We start from the raw sequence: 24,843 nt of genomic DNA on the forward strand, positions 1-24,843 counted from the left end.
AAAGTTGGATCCAAAATGGCCGACTTCAAAATGGCCACCATGGTCACCACCCATCTTGAAAAGTTTTCACCCTCACATATACTAATGTGCCACAAACAGGAAGTTAATTTCACCAACCATTCCCATTTTATTAAGGTGTATCCATATAAATGGCCCACCCTGTACATACTACAATACTCCACAATGGCAAAGCAAAAACCAGGTGCTTTGAGTCTTTTGTTCATTTATGAAAAATGAAAAACAGAAATATGCAATTACATAAGTATTCAGACTCTTCACATAGTACCTGGTTAAAGCACCTTTGGCAGCAATGACAGCCTCCGATCTTTTTGGGAATGACCGTACAAGCTTGGCACACCTTCCTTTTGTAATTTTGGCAGAATCGTTCAAACTCAGCCAGGTTGGATGAGGAACGTCAGTGCGCAGCCATTTTCAGGTCTCCCCAGAGATGTTCTTTTGGGTTCAGTTCTGGACTTGGACTGGGCCACTCCAGGATTTTCTGAAGCCATTCCTTTGTTTTCTTGGTAGGTATACTTTGGGTCATTGTTCTAATGGAATGTAAACATTCCCCCCAGCCTGAGAACTAGAGCACCCTAGCTAACATTTAACATTGGTCCAACATTGGTAGAACGTCGGACATAACGTTGGCCCAACGTCATTAGCAGACGTTGGCCGGACGTGCATCTGCACATCGGGTTTACGTCAACTCAACGTCTGCAGCGAACGTCAAATGCACGTTGTCTCAACGTGCAGTAAACCAAGTAGTGATAAGCAAACGTGTGCAATTCCCTGGGGCCAACGTAAAACCAACGTCCCACGGACATTATGGGGACCATGTGCCAACCTACTTTCAATGTCTGGGTTACGTCAACTCAACGTCTGCAGCTAACGTAAAATGCATGTTGTGCCAACGCTCAGTAAACTAAATATAATGAAGAAGAAAATGATAAAAATTCTCTAAAAAGGGAACAAAGAGACACACATACTTCAATTTTCCAAATGAAATTTATTATATTGTCTTAAAATAAATTTTACAAGGGATATGAAATATTAAAATTCCCATAAAATCTAACTTTTTACATGTACAAAGCTCCGAGGTACCAAGTAAAACTGACATCAAGAAATACACAGTATCTTGAACATCAGGCATTACCCAGGATGACATCAACAACCCAAATACATGTAATATAGAATGTTTGAGGTCACAACTTGTTGCCTATAATTTATTTCAGGTAACCCTTAACATTCCAGTTGTTATGATAACTGCTATGTTAACAGGACATTGATAAATAATTCAACTCAGCAGTAACAATGGAAAATGAACATCATTAAATTAAAAGGACCAGCGGAGGCGGCTGCGCAGGCGGCAGCGGCGGCTGGGCAGGCGGCGGCTGCGCGGGCAGATTCTCGAGGCAGCAGGCAAAGGAAGTTCCTGCTCGGGAGCCGGATCCGCCGGCTGAGGGGGTGCCTGCTTGGGAGCGGCAGGCAGGGGGAGTGCCTTGGGCGCGGTAGCTGCAGGCGGGGGGACTGGCAAATCCCGTGCGGGCGAACCGGGCATGGCCCCTTTAAAAGGCCGGGGCACACGGGGAACAGCGTCCCGCACAGCGCTGGCCCCCTTATTGGCCAGCTGCTCGGGCCTGAAGCAGTACTGCTCGAGGGGCGGTGGCAGCTCCGCAGCAGATGGGTGCTCTCCCCGCACGGGGAAAGGCGCCTGCAAGGGCAGCTTCGCAGCGATAGTGACGACTGTGTCAGTCGGAGAGTTCTCGTGCTCCCCGGCTGAAAGATAAGCGGGGAAGAGTGCGCACGCTCCCAAGGAGATCGTCAGGGGGTCCGCTGGCCTCTTCCTCCTCTTCTTCCTGCGCGTCACGGAGGCCGCGGGAGGTTGCTCCACGTCCGACGGAATGGGTGGTTGTGGAACCTTTTCCGCGGCACTCGATGCGTCCAACCCCAGTCTCCGCGCTGTCGTTCGCCGAACTAGCTGGCAGAGATTGGACCGCACCTCTCCTAGGCAATGCCTACCCTCAAGGGGGGACATCGCAAGCAGGAGATCACAGCTGCGATTGGCTAGCTCCAGCGCGACGGGATCCTCTCGGATGTCGGGCTGGGTGAGCCAGAAGTATACCTCTTGCAGCAGACCGAGACGTTGGTTCTCGGTCTGCTGCGGCGTCTCTTTGATTTGGTCTGTCATTCTGTCACGATTTGCCTAAATTGGATCTCGCACGGATGGGTAGGCAGGCAAGGATCACGCAGGCAGGCAGCGTACAGGGCAAAACTAGGGGTTTTAATTCAGGATTCGGGGTAGTAGACATCTGACGACGACTAACATCAATGACAGACAATGGACTCAGGTAAGACACGGACTGAAATACACAGGACTGATTGAAAATAAGCAGCCACAGCTGGGTACAATCCGGGAAACACACGTGGGTAAGCAGGGGGCGTGGCACACAGGAGGAGCCGACGAGCAGGTCATGACACTTATCTTATAATTAATTATTTACTAACTATTTATTTAGTTTATTATTTACAATATTTGTAACCTGGGTTACAGACGCGATGAACGTCTGTCGGTAAGCTGACGAAAACTTTCAACAGGATCAAGTTTATTTATTAGACATGCCTTGATAATAGCAATATAATTAAGTATCTAAATAATCCTTTGAGAGTTTGCATGTTGACCTATGATGAACTCTTTAATTGGCAAGCTGTCATAGTTGTGGTATGCTGTACATTCTGGACGTTGGCTGCACATTTGGACTACGTCCCGGACTGACCATGAGTTAGTCAATACCCGACGTTGTCCGGACATGAAGCCAACGAAGAAAAGGGATTGTTATGGAATCCTTTAAACTTTTTCTGTGGAGGTATAGGTTGTACAGTTCATCTTGATCTGAAAAGAAATCAGTATAAATTCGATCTTGGACATAGAGAAAGGTCTATGACAGTCGTCTGCCAGACGTTACGCCGACGAAAAATTTGGACGACATCAAGTGTATTTCATCGATTCAGAATGAAAGGAAATTAGCCTATTAAAAGGCAGTTAGTGTATCTAACAAACAATAATATCCAAAAATCTTACTTTCATTTATGTAGACCATTATGTTGGCCAGACGTTGTGTCGACGTCCGCTTTTGACCATCGACATAACGACCAACAGCCGACGTCGGACCAACGAACCAATGCTAGCTGGGACTCTGGTTTTCCCTGAGAATTGATCTATACAGACTAGGGCTACGACGATTAGTCGACGTAATCGACGACATCGTCTACAAAAATCGCCACCGCGGATTTTGTATTGTTGCCGCGTCAGAAACAGAACCTTCAACTGGTCTTTGTCAGTCACGTGTCTGCACTGTCTGACACGCCCCCATTAGCCATTTTGAGTGTATTGCGGATGTAAACACATTTGGTTAACAAACTTAATATTTCATATTCAATGTGTTTTAATGTATTCAAGAACAGTACTGTAACAATTCCTCATGAACTACTGTCTGCACTTCATAAAAATGAGTGAAAACTGCCATCTACTGGCGGCCCAGGGCTACTTTGCATGACAATTAAGGTGGAACCGAAATCGCAAATAAGTAGCTGGTGAATAAGGAACCAACTTCAGCCTCGTCGACGAATCTTCGTTAGCCCCCCTACCTACTGTCCATATCCTCTTTTCCAAGAGGGAAACCGAAAAAATGTCATGTTATGGTCCACCTTTCTGCCATTTCTATCATGTGATTTAGTATGATAGCCTTTCACATAGCACAAGTATCTCATCTAACCAAAGATAATGCCGAACGCAAATGCTGGCTCTTGAGTTGTATACGCCCACAATGGCGATTCGACCCACAACACTATAGCGAGCTATAGCGAGTGTGACGTCAACTGTCAAAGACCGATATATGAACTGAATCTTTTATACGTTTTATTTTATTTGAGTTGAAGCTTTGTTTAAACTTTTGGACTTTAAGACACACCAGTGTCACCAACGTGCACTTTAGTTTGTATTGTTTAATGTATTTCTTTTTTATTGTGATGGTCACACTAATATAAAAACATCTGATTATTTTCAAATTCATATGTTTCACTGGTTGTTATTTTAATTTGAATTTATAATAAGCACAAAGAACTAGGATGCTGGGAGTACAGACGCTATGCTGCTGCATGGCGGGAGCAGCGGCCAGAAGTCGTACTAGATGGAACTAGTGCGCAGAAAGAAAAATTGAAGTTGCGGACAGGAAACAGGAGACCAAGGAACACAAGTTGGACTTTAAACAAAAAGGTAGTTTTACATGGCAAAGTTTCGATTACGTACTACAGAGACTATGGCGCTATGCACAAGCGCCTGGAGAGGAAACGCACAGGCGGTGAATTCTGGATGATGGACCACCAGAAAAGTCAAAACCATTGTGTTGTCTATTCATGCTTATTAAATTACTATTAGTACTGAGAGCTTTTTAATATCTTTTGTTTGTGTCCTTGTAGCCGCTAAATATACTCATTATTAAAGCCATAAAGTCGTCTGCGTGCTACCTTAGAATCTCCATTGAATAAGTGTTTGAGGAAACATTTAGGCTAAAATCTGGGCTTATTCTACGGTGATTGACGGTACCAGTGTGTGCGTTTGTGCACATTGGGCTTGTTCGGACAGGGTTATTATCGTAAACTAAAACTGAAACGATAATGGACACTAAAATAAAAATTTTATTCTGCAAAAAGTGCCTTTTTTATCCACAATAGCTTCTCTTTTAAAAGGTGTTGCTGGTTGCTAAACTGTCTCTTTCTTCATCGTCACTTCCGCTAACCGAATTTAATAAGCATAAAATACGCCAGATTTATACAGATTACTAACTTTTAGGCATCGCAATATGCATCTCATTAATATTTCAGACATACTACAAAACTGCTTATTGAATTGTGGGTCGAAAATAATGTCCATATAGTCCCAAAAGTCAGCGTCCATTACCTAAAGCCCTGCAATAATATACAGTTTGTTGTTGTCAAAATAAAATTGTCATGCCCACATCGACGGACTCTGCCGGGGACTCAGCCGGGGGCTCCGCACAGACCACGCCCCAGGGGCGGAACTCGCGGGGTGTGTCAGAGACTGATAGGGAAAGAGATTTAAGCACCGGGCACCAGTAAGACGGTGCGAAGTATTGAGCCATGCTAATGTGCCTTGCTGAGCGATCTATTGTCCTTCGTCTACCCATTGCTTCCTCCCTGCTCTGTTATCCCCATGTACTTACAATTCCTATTCCTCTTTCTCTCCCCAGACCCGTTCCCGTACCTGAACCGTCTTCCCCGCTGAGACCGGCGGCTCCTGCTTCCCGCACCCCGTGTTCTCGTGTCTTGTGTTTCTTTGTAGGACAGACCTCCCGGCTTCTGAACCCCGCTTTCCGACCTCGACCATTCTCCTCGTTAATCCCTACTTGTACTGTCGCTACCGTGCTCTTAATAAAACCTCAGGTTGCACGCACGACTGGATCCCTGCCCCTTTCTGTTGGCCAGCACCACAGAATACTTCGCCGAGACACTATGGATCCAGCGCGCAGCCAAGCTTTGGAAAACCGGGTTGCAGCAGTAGAACAGCTCCTGGCTAACCAAGCGGCCCGGGTTCCCTTGCCAGCCTCTCCACCTCGCCCAGTCCCCTCCGTCCCCATCGCTTTACCAGAACGCTATGATGGGAATCCCGATACCTGCAGGGGCTTCCTGATGCAGTGCGGGATATATGTTGAGGAGCACCCAGAGATGTTCCGCACCCAGACAGCTGAGGTGCGATTTGTCATTTCACTCCTGAGTGGCAGAGCTCGAGAGTGGGCGACGGCGTTGTGGGCGACTCAGAGCCCCCTCGTGGATTCCGCCCGAGAATTCCATCAAGCGCTCTTGGAGGTGTTCGACCATCCAGTGGTGGGAAGGAGACCAGGGGACCACCTTTTGGACTGCAAGCAGGGGACATGCTCGGCGGCTGATTTTTTGCTAGAATTCCGTACCATCGCCGCCGGACTGCAGTTATTGTGGGGAAGCCGGACACCTTAGGCTGACCTGCCCCCAGAGACCACGTCGTGAGGAGAACTCCCCTCTGGTAGGTACCCCACCAGTGGTAATACCTAATAAAAACCAGCTCACTCTTCCCGTAGTAATAGGAGCCAACGGAAGAACAGAGGGGACCCTGGCCCTGGTGGACAGTGGAGCAGCGGGTAACTTCATTGACCAGACTCTAGCACGACGTTTGGGCTTACCCTTCAATAGACTGGCCCGTCCCCTTACCGTGCTAGGAGTAACCGGGAGGAGAATCCATGAAGGCACGATCCGATACCAGACACAGGTAGGGATGCTCCACGAAGAAAAGATAATGATGTACGTACTCCCTCACGCTAAAGATCCGCTTATCTTGGGTCTCCCGTGGCTACAGCAACATAATCTGATCCGCATTAAGGAAGGGGATGAATGGAAGACGTCTTTTGTCACCAGTAGGGGGCAATACGAATATTTAGTTATGCCTTATGGTTTGGCTAATAGCCCGTCTATTTTCCAGTCATTCATGAATTGTATCTTTCAGGACCTCCTCCATAAATGCGTAATTGTCTACATTGATGACATTCTGATATACTCCCCAGACAAGCACTCCCACGTCCAGCAGGTTCGACAAATGCTCCAGCGGTTAAGGGAACATCACCTCTACGCTAAACTGGCCAAATGTGAGTTTCATCGAACGCAGGTCCAATTCCTCGGCTATATGCTCCAACACGGGAAGGTGGCTATGGACGACGGAAAGGTGAGAGCAATTCAGAGCTGGCCCCGACCCCGGACATTGAAGGAATTACAGAGATTCCTAGGGTTTGCCAACTTTTACCGTCGCTTTATTAGGAACTTTAGTCAAGTGGCAGCTCCTCTGACGTCGTTAACCCGAGGAGCCCTGTCACGCCTTTCCTGGACGGAAGAGGCTACCAGGGCTTTTGAGCGGCTAAAACATGCATTTAGTACTGCCCCAGTATTAACGCAACCTAATTCTAACCTTCCATTTGAGGTCGAGGTTGACGCATCTAACGTAGGCGTAGGGGCAGTGTTGATTCAACGCAACCCACAATCGGGGCATAGACATCCATGTGCATATTTCTCCCGAAAGCTTTTGCCCGCCGAGCATAATTATTCGGTGGGAGATCGGGAGTTACTGGCTATACGCCTAGCTTTGGAGGAGTGGCGGCACTGGCTGGAAGGAGCTCGATACCCCTTCCTGGTATTAACAGACCACCGGAATCTGGAGTACCTCCAGTCAGCCAAAAGGCTCTCCGCACGACAAGTACATTGGGCACAATGGTTCTCGCGCTTTGAGTTTAAAGTACAATACCTACCAGGAAACAAGAACGCTAAGGCAGATGCCCTCTCTCGACAATATGACTCCCCATCGAACGTGGAGGAGGCGACCCCAATCCTTAATCCCAGATGTTTCGCTTCCACCATTTCCTGGACCCTAGATGAGACCATCCAACAGGCGAATGAAGGACGATCTCCACCCCCGGGGTGCCCTCCCGGAGTCCAGTACGTACCCCGAGGACATCGCGAGGCTTTGCTTAGGTGGGTTCACGCTCATCAAAGCAGCGGTCACCCGGGGGTGAGTACCACTCAACGGATGATGTCCCGACGATACTGGTGGCCCAGCTGGAGGAGAGAGACGCAAAAATACGTAGATTCCTGTCCTGAATGCGCTCAAGTGAAAGCATCTCACCAAGCTCCCGCTGGTCGTCTACAACCACTTCCGATCCCGTCACGTCCCTGGTCCCACATAGCAATGGACTTTATCACAGACCTACCCCGATCACGAGGTAAGACCATAGTATTAACCATCGTTGATCGTTTCTCCAAGATGTGTCGTCTTATTGCTCTCCCCAAACTGCCTTCGGCGAGTGACCTCGCTGACATACTAATCAATTCTCTTTTCCGCTATTACGGAATCCCCGAGGAGATCGTTTCCGACCGGGGACCCCAATTTAGCTCGCGGGTGTTTAAAGAGCTTTGCATGAAGCTTCGCATAAACTTGAATCTCACCTCTGCTTATCATCCTCAATCAAACGGGCTCGCCGAGAGGACCAACCAGGAGGTTGCCAAAGCTCTCCGGACTTTGTGCCACAGGGAACCCGCTGAGTGGGCCTCGCATTTGGTATGGGCCGAATATGCCATCAATGCCCGAGTGACATCCTCTACGAACGTTTCTCCCTTCCAGTGCGTCCTAGGATACCAGCCGCCCCTCTTCCCCTGGGACTCTCCAGAGGGAACGGAACCCCGAGTGGAGGAGTGGTACCGCCAAAGCTGAGGAGCCTGGCAGAAGATACAGTGTTCCCTCCGTGGTCATGTGGAACGGCAGAGGCTCCAAGCAGTTCGCCATCGCCGAGCCGGACCTACCTATTGGGTGGGGCAAATGGTCTGGCTGTCGACCAAGAACTTGCGCATCCCGGGTTGTCGCAAGCTTACCGCCCGCTATATCGGCCCCTTTCGGGTTCTACGCCGAGTTGGCCCCGTAGCAGTGTGGCTCCAGTTGCCCCGGGTGTATCGAATCTGCCCTACTTTCCATGTGTCGCTTCTCAAGCCGGTTAAGCGCTGTCCGCTACGATCTGAGTCAGATCCCGGCTTGGAGCCCCCCGCGACGGTACCTGGCGTTGACGTCCCCAGCCGGATATTGGCCATCCGGGACTCCCGTCGCCGGCGGGGGCAACTGCAATACCTGGTGGAGTGGGCGGGTAGTCCTCCTGCAGTCAACTGTTGGGTCGCCGCCAATTCCCCGATCGACCCCGCTGTCAGAGCCGCCTTTCATGCTCAGTTTCCTGCTAAACCTGCTCCGCGGCCCCGGGGTAGACCCCGCAAGCGCCTCCGGCCTCCGGGAGGCGGCCGTCAAGGGGGGGGCACTGTCACGCCCAAATCGACGGACTCTGCCGGGGACTCAGCCGGGGGCTCCGCCCCGACCACGGCCCAGGGGCGGAACTCTCGGGGTGTGTCAGAGACTGATAGGGAAACAGATTTAAGCACCGGGCACCAGTAAGACGGTGCGAAGTATTGAGCCATGCTAATGTGCCTTGCTGAGCGATCTATTGTCCTTCGTCTACCCATTGCTTCCTCCCTGCTCTGTTATCCCCATGTACTTACCATTCCTATTCCTCTTCCTCTCCCCGTTCCCGTACCTGAACCGTCTTCCCCACTGAGACCGGCGCCTCCTGCTTCCCGCACCCCGTGTTCTCGTGTCTTGTGTTTCTTTGTAGGACAGACCTCCCGGCTTCTGAACCCCGCTTTCCGACCTCGACCATTCTCCTCGTTAATCCCTACTTGTACTGTCGCTACCGTGCTCCTAATAAAACCTCAGGTTGCACGCACGACTGGATCCCTGCCCCTTTCTGTTGGCCAGCACCACAAAAATAAACTTAAACGGTAAATTTGATTTCTCAGGAGTAAAATTATTTGTTTAGATTAATTGACCAATCAGTAAAATCGGTAATCCATTAATTGATTAATCCATAGAATAATAGTTGTTAGTGGCAGCCCTATAGTGGAGCGGAAAGTTCCAGAAAGTACAAATCCAGACCTTTGTTTTGTTTCAAACAACGACACTGAAAATAAATTACTTTGAACTAGCTCAACTGAATCATGGACAGTGGATCCACACAACATTCTTAAAATGAAACTTTTCAAGTTTATGCATTGACTTTGCGTTCTGAGAGCAGAGCATATTTGAATTAATCTTACTCATTTTCATTCAGTTTGAATTAGGTGTATAATCTAACAGCTGCTATATTAGACTCAGTGACAAAAAAAGTTAAGCACTCAAAGTAGTAGAAATTAAATGGCTCTGCATGTGGTGAAAGATCATGTGACTATATCACACTGATTATAATATCAGATCAGACGGACAACAGAGTTGGCAGCATGGGCACACTGCTGGTCCCAGGTCAGGATGCCTCAGGGGCACATGTGGCGATACGGGACTTCTGGGTCCTTTTTTTATCACTGAGTGTATATTTCACCCACCACCATGAAAAAGACTGCCAAATACTGACTTTACAGGATGTTCTTTGCTTATAATAAGATTTGAACAGCTGTGGTCGTTTGTAAAATACCCCTGCCAATGTGGAGTATATGTTGATGTAAGACCTTTTTGATTACTGGCCTTGACCTTGTGATTTTATAGATGATGGAGGAGTTGAGATACCCTTTGCTATGCAGCTCGCTCCTGGAACTGCCTGTTTCCCTGTAGACCTATAGTGCTGGATGTATATTTGCATAGCATGATGCCTTTAATGTAATACTGTTTTTTTTTTTTTTTTATTCAACGTGATGGTGTTGAATAGAGTAAGAGCAATAAATCCCAATATATGGAGAAGTTTGGTGTTGAATGTAGCCATTGAAATAGACCTCGTGGATTTTTGTGTAGTGCACAGCAAATGTGCCAGTGTTAAATGAACACAGCTATTAGAGTTAATAAACATTAACACTGTAAAAACAGCACTCTTTGCACACTGTAAAGTGTTAAAGGTAACACTGAATGGTGTAGACCCATATAAACACCATGCAGTGTTAATTTAACACTGGCACATTTGCCGTGTGTTAGGTGGGAAGCTTTTTGATTTCTTACATTAATTTAATATTTTTAAGAGCGAGACTCAAGAGAAATACAAATAGAGGAATTGAGGGGGGTATGGTGGGTTTGGCAGTGTGAGGAGTTCAGATGATCATGTTTCAACATGCTAAATAAGTTCAGGGTTTTATTTGCTGTATAAGCCTCACTCAGTTTACATCCTGAGTTCAGTCGTGACTCTGCACTTGATTTAGTTCTGTATTATGGCTCCAAGAGGCTGTGTAGTTTCTCCAGACAACTTTTGTTTTATTTGTGATGAATACGCTGTTAAAAGTCAACAAAGGAACATAAGTGATTTTGTGAAGAGAGTTTATCTTGCTTACTTCAAGTTGAAACTTGGGGACCCAGACGAACTATGGGCTCCTCACAAGGTGTGTAGAAGATGTGAGGAAGATCTTTGTTTGTGGTTTGAGGGTAAGAAAAACTCATTTCCTTTTCGGCATTCCTACTGCATGACGTGGCGTGAACAGCAAAACCACATTACTGATTGCTATTTCTGTTCGGTAGATGTACTGTAAGAGGCTTTAATACTAAAAATAAAAAGAACATATCTTACCCAAACCTTAGTTCAGCTATTCGTCCAGTGCCACATACCTCAGCAATACCAGTTCCACACCCACCGTCAAGTTTCGATGATATCCGGGGTGATTCTGAGGACAGAGACACATTACCTCACCAGGACGAATCTAGCTCAGATGTTTCTGTTGATGAGGGACCCCAACCATTTTCTCAGAGCGAGCTTAATGATCTAGTTAGAGATATAGGCCTTTCCAAAGATGGAGCCGAATTTGTAGGGTCAAGACTGAAAAATAAAAATCTGCTAACACCTGGAACTTCATTCTCCTGGTACAGGCACCTTGAGAAGGAATTCACTCAGTTTTTCTCCAAAGAGGGAAATCTCGTTTTTTGTAATGATGTTCAAGGGCTAATGAAGTGTTTTGACAAACAGAAGATGGAAAGCGAAAGCCTGTTCGGAGGAACATCAAAGAGAAGAAGAAAAGGTACAAAAAGAGTAAACATGTACTGTTAAATGTCATAAAGGAATAGTTTTTTGTTTCTTTTTTTTCAATTATAAGAAAAATTATGCATAGTTAATTGTAATAAAATATTGATTTTTTTCATCGCTGTTGTGCTTTTTTAATGTTTTGCAAAAAATCTGTACGTGATGGAGGGAAATGGAGGTCATTTTTGGATTCAGTTGAACTGGTAGTAGGTGTCCTTTTCCTCTTCTCCTTTTGATGCTCATACAATCTACAGCAGAAGGAATAAATGTAATCCAGCTTGACTTCTCTGTCGCGTTCAATAAAATAAAGGTTATTCAATCTTACAAGTTTGACGTTCTTGACTCCTTTGATAGCTAAAGTTTTCCTTTTTTCCCCCCTTTTACTTTTTTTTTACTTTTATAGCCAGTACTGACCACTAGGGAGCATGGACATTAAAATCAGTTCGATAGCTATCACCAGGCTTCACTTGGGTTTTCATTTTAGTTAATTGAAACCTTTAGAATAAAAAAACAGAAATATCATTTAGATGTACTTACCTTTTAACCATGAATGCCATATGTCTGCCGTATACTTACCTCCCAGGGTGACCTTCAGTACTTACCACTTCCTACAATTCATTAGGTAAATGCTATCGCCACCAGGGGGAATAGTCATTAATGCCGCCGTTACTGTCGTCACCGTCGTTACTGCTCCCATTCCATTTACTACCCTTGGTGTAGCCCTTATTAAAGTGTCATTTCCTGGAAAGAATGTTAAGAGACTTTTGAGGACAGGAATAATGTTGCCCATGCACTTTAAAACACAATATAGTGCGATACGTAAACTCTCATAACAAAAACCCTAACCTAATCCCACCCGAGTAGGCCTGCCAGTCTGTGGGTACAGTGCCTCCTCTGTCCATCCACCCAGCTCTAACCCCACCCAAGCAGGCCTGCCAGTCTGTGGGTACAGTGCCTCCTCTGTCCATCCACCCAGCTCTAATCCCACCCGAGCAGGCCTGCCAGTCTGTGGGTACAGTGCCTCCTCTGTCCATCCACCCAGCTCTAACCCCACCCAAGCAGGCCTGCCAGTCTGTGGGTACAGTGCCTCCTCTGTCCATCTACCCAGCTCTAATCCCACCCGAGCAGACCTGCCAGTCTGTGGGAACAGTGCCTCCTTTGTCCATCCACCCAGCTCTAACCCCACCCAAGCAGGCCTGCCAGTCTGTGGGTACAGTGCCTCCGCTGTCCATCTACCCAGCTCTAACCCCACCCAAGCAGACCTGCCAGTCTGTGGGAACAGTGCCTCCTCTGTCCATCCACCCAGCTCTAACCTCACCCAAGCAGGCCTGCCAGTCTGTGGGTACAGTGTCTCCTCTGTCCATCTACCCAGTTCTAATCCCACCCGAGCAGGCCTGCCAGTCTGTGGGCACAGTGCCTCCTCTGTCCATCCACGCACCTCTAACTCCACCTGAGCAGGCCTGCCAGTCTGTGGGCACAGTGCCTCCTCTGTCCATCCACGCACCTCTAACTCCACCTGAGCAGGCCTGCCAGTCTGTGGGAACAGTGCCTCCTTTGTCCATCCACGCACCTCTAACTCCACCTGAGCAGACCTGCCAGTTTGTGGGTACAGTGCCTCCTCTGTCCATCTACCCAGTTCTAATCCCACCCGAGCAGACCTGCCAGTCTGTGGGAACAGTATCTCCTCTGTCCATCCACCCACCTCTAACTCCACCTGAGCAGGCCTGCCAGTCTGTGGGTACAGTGCCTCCTCTGTCCATCCACCCAGCTCTACCCCACCCAAGCAGGCCTGCTAGTCTGTGGGTACAGTGCCTCCTCTGTCCATCTACCCAGCTCTAATCCCACCCGAGCAGACCTGCCAGTCTGTGGGCACAGTGCCTCCTTTGTCCATCCACCCACCTCTAACTCCACCTGAGCAGACCTGCCAGTTTGTGGGAACAGTTCCTCCACTGTCCATCCGCCCAGCTCTAACCCCACCAGAGCAGGCCTGCCAGTCTGTGGGAACATTGCCTCCTTTGCCCATACACCCACCTCTGACTCCACCTGAGCAGGCCTGCCAGTCTGTGGGTACAGTGCCTCCTCTGTCCATCCACCCACCTCTAACTCCACCTGAGCAGGCCTGCCAGTCTGTGGGTACAGTGCCTCCTCTGTCCATCCACCCAGCTCTAACTCCACCTGAGCAGGCATGCCAGTCTGTGGGCACAGTACCTCCTCTGTCCATCCACCCAGCTCTAACCCCACCCGAGCAGAAATAACAGCAAACATGTCTGCCACTTCTCTACAGACCCTTGTTGACGACTCATATGAAAGATACAGAAATTGCTGAGAAACTGAAAACAGCTGCAACTGATTCAGGGTGTTTGTGGCTGATGCTGTATGCATGTGGATTAGGCTTATATTACATTGTGGGTACCAAATGTTCCCCACAATGTAATAAAAACCTGTTATTTTAACTTTGTGAGGACAATTTACCAGTCCCCGACAAAGATCTGTGAATGCAATCAAAAACTAAAAATGATTAAAGTCTCATATTTTTTTTGGTTACTTATAGTTAAGGTTAGGGCTGCGTGGGGGTTAAGGTCCTCATGTTGGGATTAGAATTTTGCCCTTAGAAATAAATGGAAATCCACCACAAAGATATACTTACAAACCTGTGTAGTAAAACCTGAAATTTCCCTACTTTTGGGGACATCTTTTGAGGTCCCCATTTGGATAACCTCAGTGTTATAAACATCTGTGAATGCAATCAAAAACACTGCCAAAAGTCTTGTATTTGGGTTGATTACTTATAGTTAAGGTTAGGGATGGGTAGTGGTTAAGGGTGTCGTGACCGGGATTAGGGGTTTTCCCATAGAAATGAATGGACAGTCCCCATTTAGATAGGTCGACCAACTTGCTTGTGTGTGTGTGTGTGTGTGTGTGTGTGTGTGTGTGTGTGTGTGTGTGTGTGTGATCTCCTTCCTTCCCTCTCTGCCAGGCCCCCTTCTTTTATGCACTGACATATTTAGAATGAGGACAGACAGTCAGTTTATTACAGATGGATAGAGACAGATACAGCTAAAGGCCACAATCGACGTCCTAGACATGGCTCCCCTCCTCTTCCTCCTCTTCATCATTAACGCAGCGTTAGCAGGTAAAGTCTGTTATTTTGTTCACTTTCTGTTTTGTTGAACTGATCAAATGAAGATAGAAAAAAACAAGTGTTTTGTTGTTAATCTTGAAACTTTTGAAGAAAAATGTTTGATATTCATGTGACATTGATATATTATTATCCTCTGTTGTAGCTTTTCCTTTGAAAGTAACATAACGCCATAATACCTTGAGCAAGTAAACATTTCCGCCATTGACCATAACTGAGTAAACTACAGACAAAGCTGTTATCGGAGTATAAATCCATCCTATTTTCTGGTTCTGCAAAAATTCCTAAGCATAGTGCATGAAACAACAAATCTATCATAAATACAAACAAACAATAACAGGAAAATGTCTGGAATTTAAGGGGGCCACATTTACCAGTGTGGACATTCTCCTTTCAGATTATTTTACTGAAATGGCTTATTTACTATCCCTCTGTCTGATTTGTGTATTTTCACTCAGTGCTCACATATAAGACTCTCCTCTACCGTCTGGCATTCATTCATTCCCTCTGCTCTTTTTTCCTGTTTAATGCACCATTTTGTAAAAATGATGTAATCATGTATTGTGAAGTGCTTGGGGAACTGTGTTGTGGAAGGTGCTGTATGAAAATGAATAGACTTGAATTAACCGCTGTACTGCAGGACAGCTGGAGCCCCCAGTCATGTATACAGATCAGCAGGTTACTGTTATTAAGTGCTGTTTCTAAGCTTGTATACTGACATTCTGAGGGACTGAAGCTTCTTCCCTGCAGCGTTCCTCATGTCACCAACTCATATTCAGCACGGCTCCATTATCACTGTTAGTGCATTATGTGTATGATACTGTAGAAAGGAGCATGTTAGACTGCAGAGGCATTCTGACTGTGTAGATGTAGATTGTACAACATCGGCTGATCGGTGAGCTTTTATTTGTCATTAGCTGGAATGTTATTCAGATCACAGATATCTATTACAGGGATGTACATAATAAATTAAATGTTCATTTGTTCTTATAGTAAAAAAAATGTTACAGTAAATATAGTGACCCTGACATCACCTTGTCAGAAACTTCAAAGCAGATTCAGAGAGTTTAAAAGGTTGTGATTTGGCCTAACAGCCGAAAAAGTGGAAATCCAAAATTCCTAGGTCAAAATACTGGCCAAAGTCAGGAACAATATAGGAAACAATATTTACCAAATACAGACCAAAACCCATAAGCGGGTGAGAAGACAGGCTTGGTTCTAGAAACCAGCAGTAGCCACGTGGTATCTGTCCGTCTAATGATATAATTTATTTTCCAAAGACCGTAACACGTTACTGACAGGTTATTTGTTTTTCTTGTAGTCGTCATCCCTGTAAGAAGCTCCAAACAAACGACATTAACAGGATCAGCAGGAGGATCCATCAGCTTCCAGTGTTTCTATGGTCAGCAGTATAAAAACAGTGTGAAATCCTGGTGCAAAGGGAGATTCAAGTCATCCTGCACCATTGTGACACGTAGCGATGCCCCACGGTGTGAGAACAAGGTGTCCATCACTGATGATCCCCAAAACTTAGTCTTCATTGTGACCATGAGGAACTTGCAGAAATCAGATGAAGGCAGTTACTGGTGTGCTGTGGATGATGGCTGGATAAAGGCCACCTCTGATGAAGAATACATGCTGATTACTACAGGTATGTTGTTTAATCTTCTTCTTCCTTAAAGCACCTTCATTTGTAGTACCTTATAAAAAAGCAATTGCATTGTGAGCAACATGACACCAGTTATATAAAAATGTGTCCTTTGCACAGTGCTGCTAAAACAGGATAAAATAAGACCAAACAAAGCCGCAGGATACAGATAGAAACACAAAAAACAACAACAAAGACAAAGTGCAAAGACAATGTGAACAATATTAATGAGAAATAAACAAACGAAAGTGAATCAGCATGTGGTGCATGTGCAGGTGACATAATGACAGACTGGTGCTGCCTGTTTTTACAATGAAACGCCGTCCTGACGCCTCCTGGCTGGGGGTGATGGCTGCTGCATCGGGAGGATTCACGCCTCCTCTTTTATCTTAAATATTCCTACAGGAGCCTGAATACCTGGACATTTACACACGGCCCCCAATAGTACATGTGCAAATGTATGTATGATAAGCAGATGGAAGCTAGATGATTCTTACACTTTCCAATGATAATTCTAAGACTGACTGTTTGTTTTCCTACAAGCTAAAGAGAGAAGTTTCACCCTGAAGACCTTCAGTTACTTAAGAGGACAAACGGGAGGATCCATCACCATCCCGTGTTTCTATGGTCAGGAGCATAAAAACCGTGAGAAATACTGGTGTAAATCAGGAAACAGCCCCCCCTGCACCTCAGCTACTAAAGCGACACAGACCATCACTGATGATCCCGATAACTTAGTCTTCCTAGTTACCATGACGAACCTGCAGCAGTCGGATTGGGGAAATTATTGGTGTTCTGTGGGTGAAGAAAGAACTAAGGAAACATCTGACAGTCTGTTCTTCCTGGTTACTCCAAGTAAGCTAATATAATCTCTGTCGTATTAATGTCATTGTAATTTCACCCCAGCTTCAGTTCATTGGTGCTTAAATCTACACTTTCTACATTCCTTGCCTCTGTATTAAACAGACCCCAGTTTCTGCATAAAACTCATGCCTGTTTACCCTTTATTGACCAGGATGTTTCATCTCACTTGGTTGTTCCTCCCTGATGCAACAGTCATAAGTTACCAGCATGTTCATTCTGTATTATTATATGTTTCTGATGCTCCGTCATTCATGTTCTCTCCCCATAGATGCTCAGAGTGTGAGGACTGAGACCTGGGTTTCTGCAGAGAGAGGGGGATCTGTCACCATCCCATGTTACTATGACCAAAATTCCAAAGATAAAACCAAATACCTATGTAGAGGATATGAATGGGATTCCTGTTACAGAATAGCACAGTCAGACGGGGAACAGAGTAGAGGGACAGTGTCAGTCTCTGATGACCGTGACCAAATGGTGTTTAATGTGACCATGAGGGACCTGCAGGAGGAGGACTTTGACTATTACTGGTGTGCTGTGGAGGCGTCTGCAGCACAAAGCCATCGTGCCTTTATGCCCCTGATAGTCCGGGAAGGTAAGATGTCAGTTCCTGAAGGTGCTTCTGTTTGACCCTGAGGCACACAGAGGGAGAGAGCTGTTCCTGGGCTGTGATTCACACTAAATGAGTCCATGGTGACCATGTGCTTCTGCCTGTCACACTCTGATAAAGTCAGAGGGTGTTTTTGCACTCAGCGTCAACCAATCAGAAGCAGAGTTTAATGCTGTCTGTCAGGGTCAGCCCTGGTTGTTCCACCCTGTGTCCCTTCCCTGCTTGGCCAGCAGGCACTGCTGGTCATCCCATCCCTTGTCTTTGTGTTTTCCACTCTTCTCTGTTAGCCGCAAGGCTCAATGTGTTGAGCATACGACTACTTACAGTACAAATCCCTTTGTCATGTGTTTGAATCCCGCCTCCCCTGTTTTTGTATTTTGTTCCCTAGTGTTTCATTGTATGAGTTTTCTTGTTCCTTTGTCTTGTGATTTATATTTCGTTTTGGTTTCATGTTTTGTGCTTGTTTGTATATGTTTATTCCCCTAGTCTAGATTCTGTTTCCTTCTTTCTGTCAGTCTTAGGTTTTCCCCTCCCAGTTCCCTGAGTTGATTAGTTCCACCTGTTGCCCATTCTTGTACCTGCCCTTGTGTGTTTTCCTGTTTGCTCGTTGTCCTGCACAAGGATGGATTATGGGTTGTGTGGGCCCCTGGGCAAAACGTTCGCGAGCCCCCCCCCCCCACCAGCACCACCACCACAACCACCACAATTCAAGGGCCCTTGGCAGCCAAACGCCCTCCCTATAGGGTCAGGGGCCCTTGTAGGCAGAGGATCAAAGAATGTAGGCCCTCTAAAATAGACAAACAAAAATACATAGTTGATAAGCGTTGCAAATTGTTTTGGGCTAGGGGCCCCACGGGCCCCCTGCACCCCAAGGGCCCCTGGGCAGCGGCCCCACTGGCCCTGTCCGTAATCCGTCTCTGGTCCTGCACCTTCCCCTATTGGTTAATTATCTGTCTCACTCCTGCTGTCTCGTTTCCCAATTCAGTTTTTGTATTTAAGTCCCTGCCTGAGTTCTGTCCCTTAGTGGTTCATTGTTTTGTATGTTTGTGATTCTTGATGTTAGATGTTACCCGCCGTGTTTTGTAGTTAGTCTTTGTTTACTTTTGACCCCTCGTGCTCTTTTGTTTTTGTTAGTCTTTTCTAGTGCTTTTAGTTCATTTAATAAACCCCTGTGTTGGATTGTGAGCCGCAAGTGGGTCGTCTGCCTTCCCTGCCTGCATGATGCCTCGTCCTCGCACCATACCTGCCCGGATTCATGACAGCCGTCACTCAAAGACAGATATGAAAATGAATATGTCTAAATTAAATGTTTTTGGTTTGTAGCAGTAAAGAATGAGGCATTTCATCCAAGTCTAAGTGAATACAGTCAGAAGCTGCAATACCTTCTTTGTATTGATTTGAGCTTAATGAACTGAATCTTGTATCCTTAATCTTGAAATGCTTATTTGTATAGATGTAAATGGGAGTTGAGGTCTGGCACAAAAGCAGACTGTAGTGAATCAGACGCTGGCTGTTTAACATGCATCCCTGCTGTCTCCATCTGTTTTGTGTATTTACATTCGGTGCTGGTGCCACATTCTCAGTCTTCATTGATGTTCAACTAATCCAGTGGTGTTTCTTGTGATCCTTGACAGAAATTCATGTCCCGACAACACAAACGACAGAATGGAACCGTCATACAACACTGAGAAATACTGTTTCTTCTCCTCTTCCTTCGACATCCAGTTCATCAGGACAGAACTCTAAAGATGCACCGTAAGACGTATATCTGGATGGATTCCTGGGTCCAATTTATAGAAGCCCCAAATGCTGCAGTGCCCCCCCACACTAGCATGCTCAGTAAAATCTCATGTGGGACCCCTTCCCCCCCCCAGGTGATCATTGTTGAAGGTGCTGTCAGGGGGCCCAGAGTTTATAGCTGCCCCCCAGCATGTATAGATATTTGATATATCTGTAAGTCAGATGCACTGGAATAATCCTACATCTTGGTGTTTGCTGCTTAGTTATGTCACTCAACTAAATCAGACATGTATGTCCGTTCTCCTTAGTGGGAAACGGGGAAAAAATCTAACTTTAGATGTTTAACACCTTCCCATTAACCAAGGAAACATTATATATTGCATATGAAAGTAATATTGTTTCTTATAAAGGATGTAGTTTTTTGTTTCTTTGGTTATACACTTCTCGTTATTTGCTTTGATGTTGCCTATAGTTACTGGTAATATGGCTACGTGTTTCGCAGTATTGTGTTGTCAGGAGACTTTCTGTGTTACACACTGATTCTGGTTAGAGTGAGCTTTCTCCTTGTTTGCAGTAAGGAGCGGAGTTGGCACATTATAGATGGCCTCATCTTCTCAGCCTTCATCTGCATAGTTTTGTTGCGAAAATGGCTCTGCTGCAGTAAGTAGCTGAATCGTGGCCTTTTATTTCAGACTAAATGCGGATGATGAAACCAAGGTCTCATGTTGAGACTGGAATATGTCATGTTCAGTCAAGCTGTTTTAATTGTGATTTGAGTAACTGATGTCATCAGTGGAGACTATGAGTATTTTTAAACAGACTGTCAGGAACAAAGACAGACGAGGTGAAGATGGAGGCTCTACAGAGTTTATTCTTTAAACAAACGATACTGACATCAAAACAAATGAGACACACAGACAGGAAGTGAGGTAGCATGGTGCTCACTGTGTCACAGCGCCCCCTGTATTTCAGACAGATAAATGTCTTTTTTTTTTCTTTCAGGGCGTAAAGGAAAGAAGGCCAGAAGACCTACTCAGGTCAAGTCTTCACCGCTGAGAAGGGGGATATGACACAAGGAGAAACTCCTTTTCATCCATTCTGTGGTCCATTTTCTTTTATCTGTTTAAAATGCTTTTGTCGGTGTTGCATATCGTCACTGCAAGAATTTCAGAATATAAGGTGAACATTCACACTAAGCATGTGATGGAAAATGTACAACATGTTTTCCCTGCAAACACATGTATTGATGGACGTGTCACTTGAGGTCGGATGTGAAGATTGACACTTTGTCACTGCTGGCTTTGGCAGTTTATTCCCCCTTAGAAGCTGGTGACCCACACTTACCAACACGGCTCTCTGTACAGTTTAGCAGAAGTGAAATGCAGGCAGGTGGCCGACAGCCGAACAGAGGGGCGTATGCAGGCTTTGCTGAAGGCGATGCAGCTTAAGATGGTTTTGTGGTAATAAAACAGGCTATTTTTAAGCTGTGTGTCTGCGTCATTTTGTCACCTCTCTGCCATAGTTATGTGACTCCCCACTCAAACATAGACATCTTAAATCCTTTGGACATCTGGTCGTTTTATTAAGACTAATGAAGATGAAGCATATCGTCTGCACCCCCCTGCTGGGGCAAAACTCATCTCAGCTTGTGTTCGTGAGGGTTGCCATGTAAACTCCTTCAAGAGGATTTTTGTGGTTCCTGGACGTTCTATCACAGCTACCTTTCATACTTTAAAAAAATATGTAGCAAACTCAAATGTTATTAGCTAGCATCTTCTATACAGGAGCAGAGATAACAGGAAACGTGTTTTCCACTTCTCTACAGAGCCTTGTTGACTCGTATGAAAGCTACAGAATAAATAAAATCCATCATGAAAATCACTTGTTTAGGGTCCCTAGGGCTAGTATGGATATTTTCACGCAATAGTTGTATGAAATATTCTCCTTCATTGTTTTCTGGCATTCAGAACATATCAGTGGGCAGTGGTGGCTTAACGGTTAGGGAAGTGCACTTGTAATTGAAAGATTTCATGTTTGAATCCTAGACCAGCAGAGAAACCATTCAGGTACCCTGCGTAGGGTACTGCTCCCTGGGTGCTAGATTAGTTGCCCCCTGCTATGTCAAGTTGTCACATATGAGTTAAATGCAGAGGATACATTTCGCTGTGGTGTGCCAACAATGACAACTGATTAGCTAATTATTTATCCAATCAGTTCTAAAGAATTTGAAATTAAACACTTCTTTATTCTCACAGATGATAAAATGCTAATGATTCAGATTCAGAGAGTTCAATATACAGTTGTGCTCAAAAGTTTACATACCCTGGCAGAATTTGTGATGTTTTGGCCATTTTTCAGAGAATATGAATGATAACACAATAACCTCTCTGTCACTCGTAGTTAGTGGTTGGGTGAAGCCATTTATTATCAAACAATTGTGTTTGCCTTTTTTACATCATAATGACAACAGAAAATATCCAAATGACCCTGATCAAAAGTTTACATACCCTAGTTCTTAATACCTTGTATTGCCTCCTTTAGCATCAATGACAGCTTGAAGTCTTTTGTGATAGTTGTGGATGAGACACTTTATCTTCTCAGATGGTAAAGCTGCCCATTCTTCTTGGCAAAATGTCTCCAGTTCCTGTACATTCTTGGGCTGTCTTGCATGAACTGCACGTTTGAGATCTCCCCAAAGTGGCTCAATGATATTGAGGTCAGGAGACTGAGATGGCCATTCCAGAACCTTCACTTTTTTCTGCTGTAGCCATTGACAAGTTGACTTGGCCTTGTGCTTTGGATCGTTGTCATGTTGGAATGTCCAAGAGCGTCCCATGCGCAGCTTCCGAGCTGATGAGTGCAAATGTTCCTCCAGTATTTTCTGATAATGTGCTGCATTCATCTTGCCATCAATTCTGGCCACGTTCCCTGTGCCTGTGTAGCTCACACACCCCCAAAACATCAACGATCCACCTCCGTGTTTCACAGTAGGGATGGTGTACTTTTCATCATGGGCATTGTTGAGTCCTCTCCAAATGTAACGTTTATGGTTGTGGCCAAAAAGTTCAATTTTAGTCTCATCACTCCAAATAACTTTGTTCCAGAGGTTTTGAGGCTTGTCTCGGTGCTGTTTGGCATATTGTAAGCGAGCTATTTTGTGGCATTTGCGCAGTAATGGCTTTCTTCTGGCCACTCGACCATGCAGCCCATTTTTCTTCAAGTGCCTCCTTATTGTGCATCTTGATACATCCACACCACTTTTTTCAGAGACTCCTGTATGTCAGCTGAAGTTATTTGTGGGTTTTTCTTTGCATCCCGAAGAATTTTCCTGGCAGTTGTGGCTGAAAGTTTTGTTAGTCTACCTGATCGTGGTTTGGTTTCAACAGAATCCCTCATTTTCCACTTCTTAATTAGGGTCTGAACACTGCTGACTGGCATTCTTAATTGCTTGGAAATCTTTTTATATCCTTTTCGTGTTTTATGAAGTTCAACAACCTTCTCCCGCAGATCCTTTGATAATTCTTTTGCTTTCCCCATGGCTCGGAATCCAACAAAAATCAGTGCAACACTGGATGACTCATGTCAGGAGCCTAGAAACTCACTGACTTTTTATATACACCCACTAATTACAAGCAAACAGATCACAGGTGAGGATGGTAACCTTTAGTAGTCATTTACACCTGTGTGTGTCAACCTGTGTCTATGTTATCATGCCAGAATTTCCAGGGTATGTAAACTTTTGATCGGGGTCATTTGGATATTTTCTGTTGTCATTATGATGTAAAAAAGGCAAACACAATTGTTTGATAATAAATGGCTTCACCCAACCACTAACCACGAGTGACAGAGAGGTTATTGTGTTATCATTCATATTCTCTGAAAAATGGCCAAAACATCACAAATTCTGCCAGGCTATGTAAACTTTCGAGCACAACTGTATTGTAATCTGGCCTAACAGGCAAAAAATTGAAATACAAGAGTTTTAGGTCAAAATACTGGCCAAGGTCAGAAACATTTTACCAAATACAGACCAAAATCCAAAAGCAGGTGTGAAAGACATTCACAGGATCAGCAGGAGGATCCATCAGCTTCTATGGTCAGCAGTATAAATAGTGTGAAATCCTGGTGTAAAGGGAAAGACACGTCATCCTGCAGCACAGAGACACACAGTAACAGGGTGTCCATCGCTGATGATCCCCATAACTTAGTCTTCATTGTGACCATGAGGAACCTGCAGAAGTCAGATGAAGGCAGGTATTGGTGTGCTGGCTGGAGACAGACCGAAGACTGCCTCTGATGAAGAATACATGCTGATTACTAAAGTCAGCTGAAGTCAAGTAGGTCTTTAATGTGATTTTTAATCATACACAGTGGAGCACAGTACACAGTTAAGAACGACACGGCATTTCCCTAGAACCAAGGTGCTACATAAATCAACACAAGACTAACGCATAACAACCTAGCAAGAGAGAGAGAATAGTGTGTAAAATCTGTGCAAACATTGCAGGACAGTGCAAAAAGACAGGACAACTGACACCAACAAGTACAAATAGCACAGTAAACCCAATACTGATAAGGTGTCATTTGGTTGTGCGGTGAGGTAGCAATAAAGAATAATATAAGAAATTGTAAACATGGTTACAATTAGATAAAAAATACTAGCTAAATAGTAAATATATAGCTGAGTGTGTGTGTGTGTGGGTTATGTTGTGGGGACCAAATGTTCCCCATTATGTCATAAAAACCAGTTATTTTGATGTTGTGGGGACCATTTTCAGGTCCCCACAAAGATCTACGAATGCAATAAAAAAACAAAGAATGCTGAAAGTCTCATATTTTGTTTGGTAACTTATGGTGAAGGTTAGGGCTGGGTAGGGGATAAGGTCGTCATATTGGGATTAGTGTTTTCCCCATAGAAATGAATGGAAAGTCCCCACAAAGATATAATTACAAACCTTTGTGTGTGTGTGTGTGTGTGTGTGTGGTATCAGATCAGTCTCTAAGAGTTCAGTAGTCTGACAGCATGAGGGAAGAAACTGTTTCTGAGTCTGGTTGTGAAGGCTGTGCCTCACGACAAGCCTCTCAAAGCTCTTCATCATTCATCATGATGGGTCTGAGAATAACAGGCGGCAATTGTCAAGTCGGGACGATGGTGGTGGTCTTGAAACACTCAAGAACGATGGTGTTGCTCAGGGGGATGTTAAAGATGTCAGTGAAAAACATCTGC

General features: G+C 45.3%; 1 protein-coding gene across 2 annotated transcripts in view; it reads left to right on the forward strand.

The window, feature by feature from the left end:
• Positions 1–14,502: 14,502 nt before the first annotated feature.
• LOC125739888 (polymeric immunoglobulin receptor-like) overlaps positions 14,503–24,843 on the forward strand; it is a 117,971-nt gene continuing 107,630 nt past the window's right edge. Inside the window, exons 1-4 of one of the 2 annotated variants that reach the window (XM_049010428.1) lie at positions 14,548–14,751; positions 16,079–16,408; positions 16,949–17,260; positions 17,538–17,861. In XM_049010428.1, the coding sequence (XP_048866385.1) occupies positions 14,703–14,751; positions 16,079–16,408; positions 16,949–17,260; positions 17,538–17,861 (1,015 nt within the window). In that variant the 5' untranslated portion in view covers positions 14,548–14,702. Of the gene's footprint in view, positions 14,752–16,078; positions 16,409–16,948; positions 17,261–17,537; positions 17,862–24,843 lie in introns of both variants that reach the window. The other variant, XM_049010429.1, reaches the window with a different exon arrangement.

This window comes from Brienomyrus brachyistius, chromosome 4 (genome assembly GCF_023856365.1).
Source record: "Brienomyrus brachyistius isolate T26 chromosome 4, BBRACH_0.4, whole genome shotgun sequence".
In the NCBI taxonomy this organism is placed as follows: domain Eukaryota; kingdom Metazoa; phylum Chordata; class Actinopteri; order Osteoglossiformes; family Mormyridae; genus Brienomyrus; species Brienomyrus brachyistius.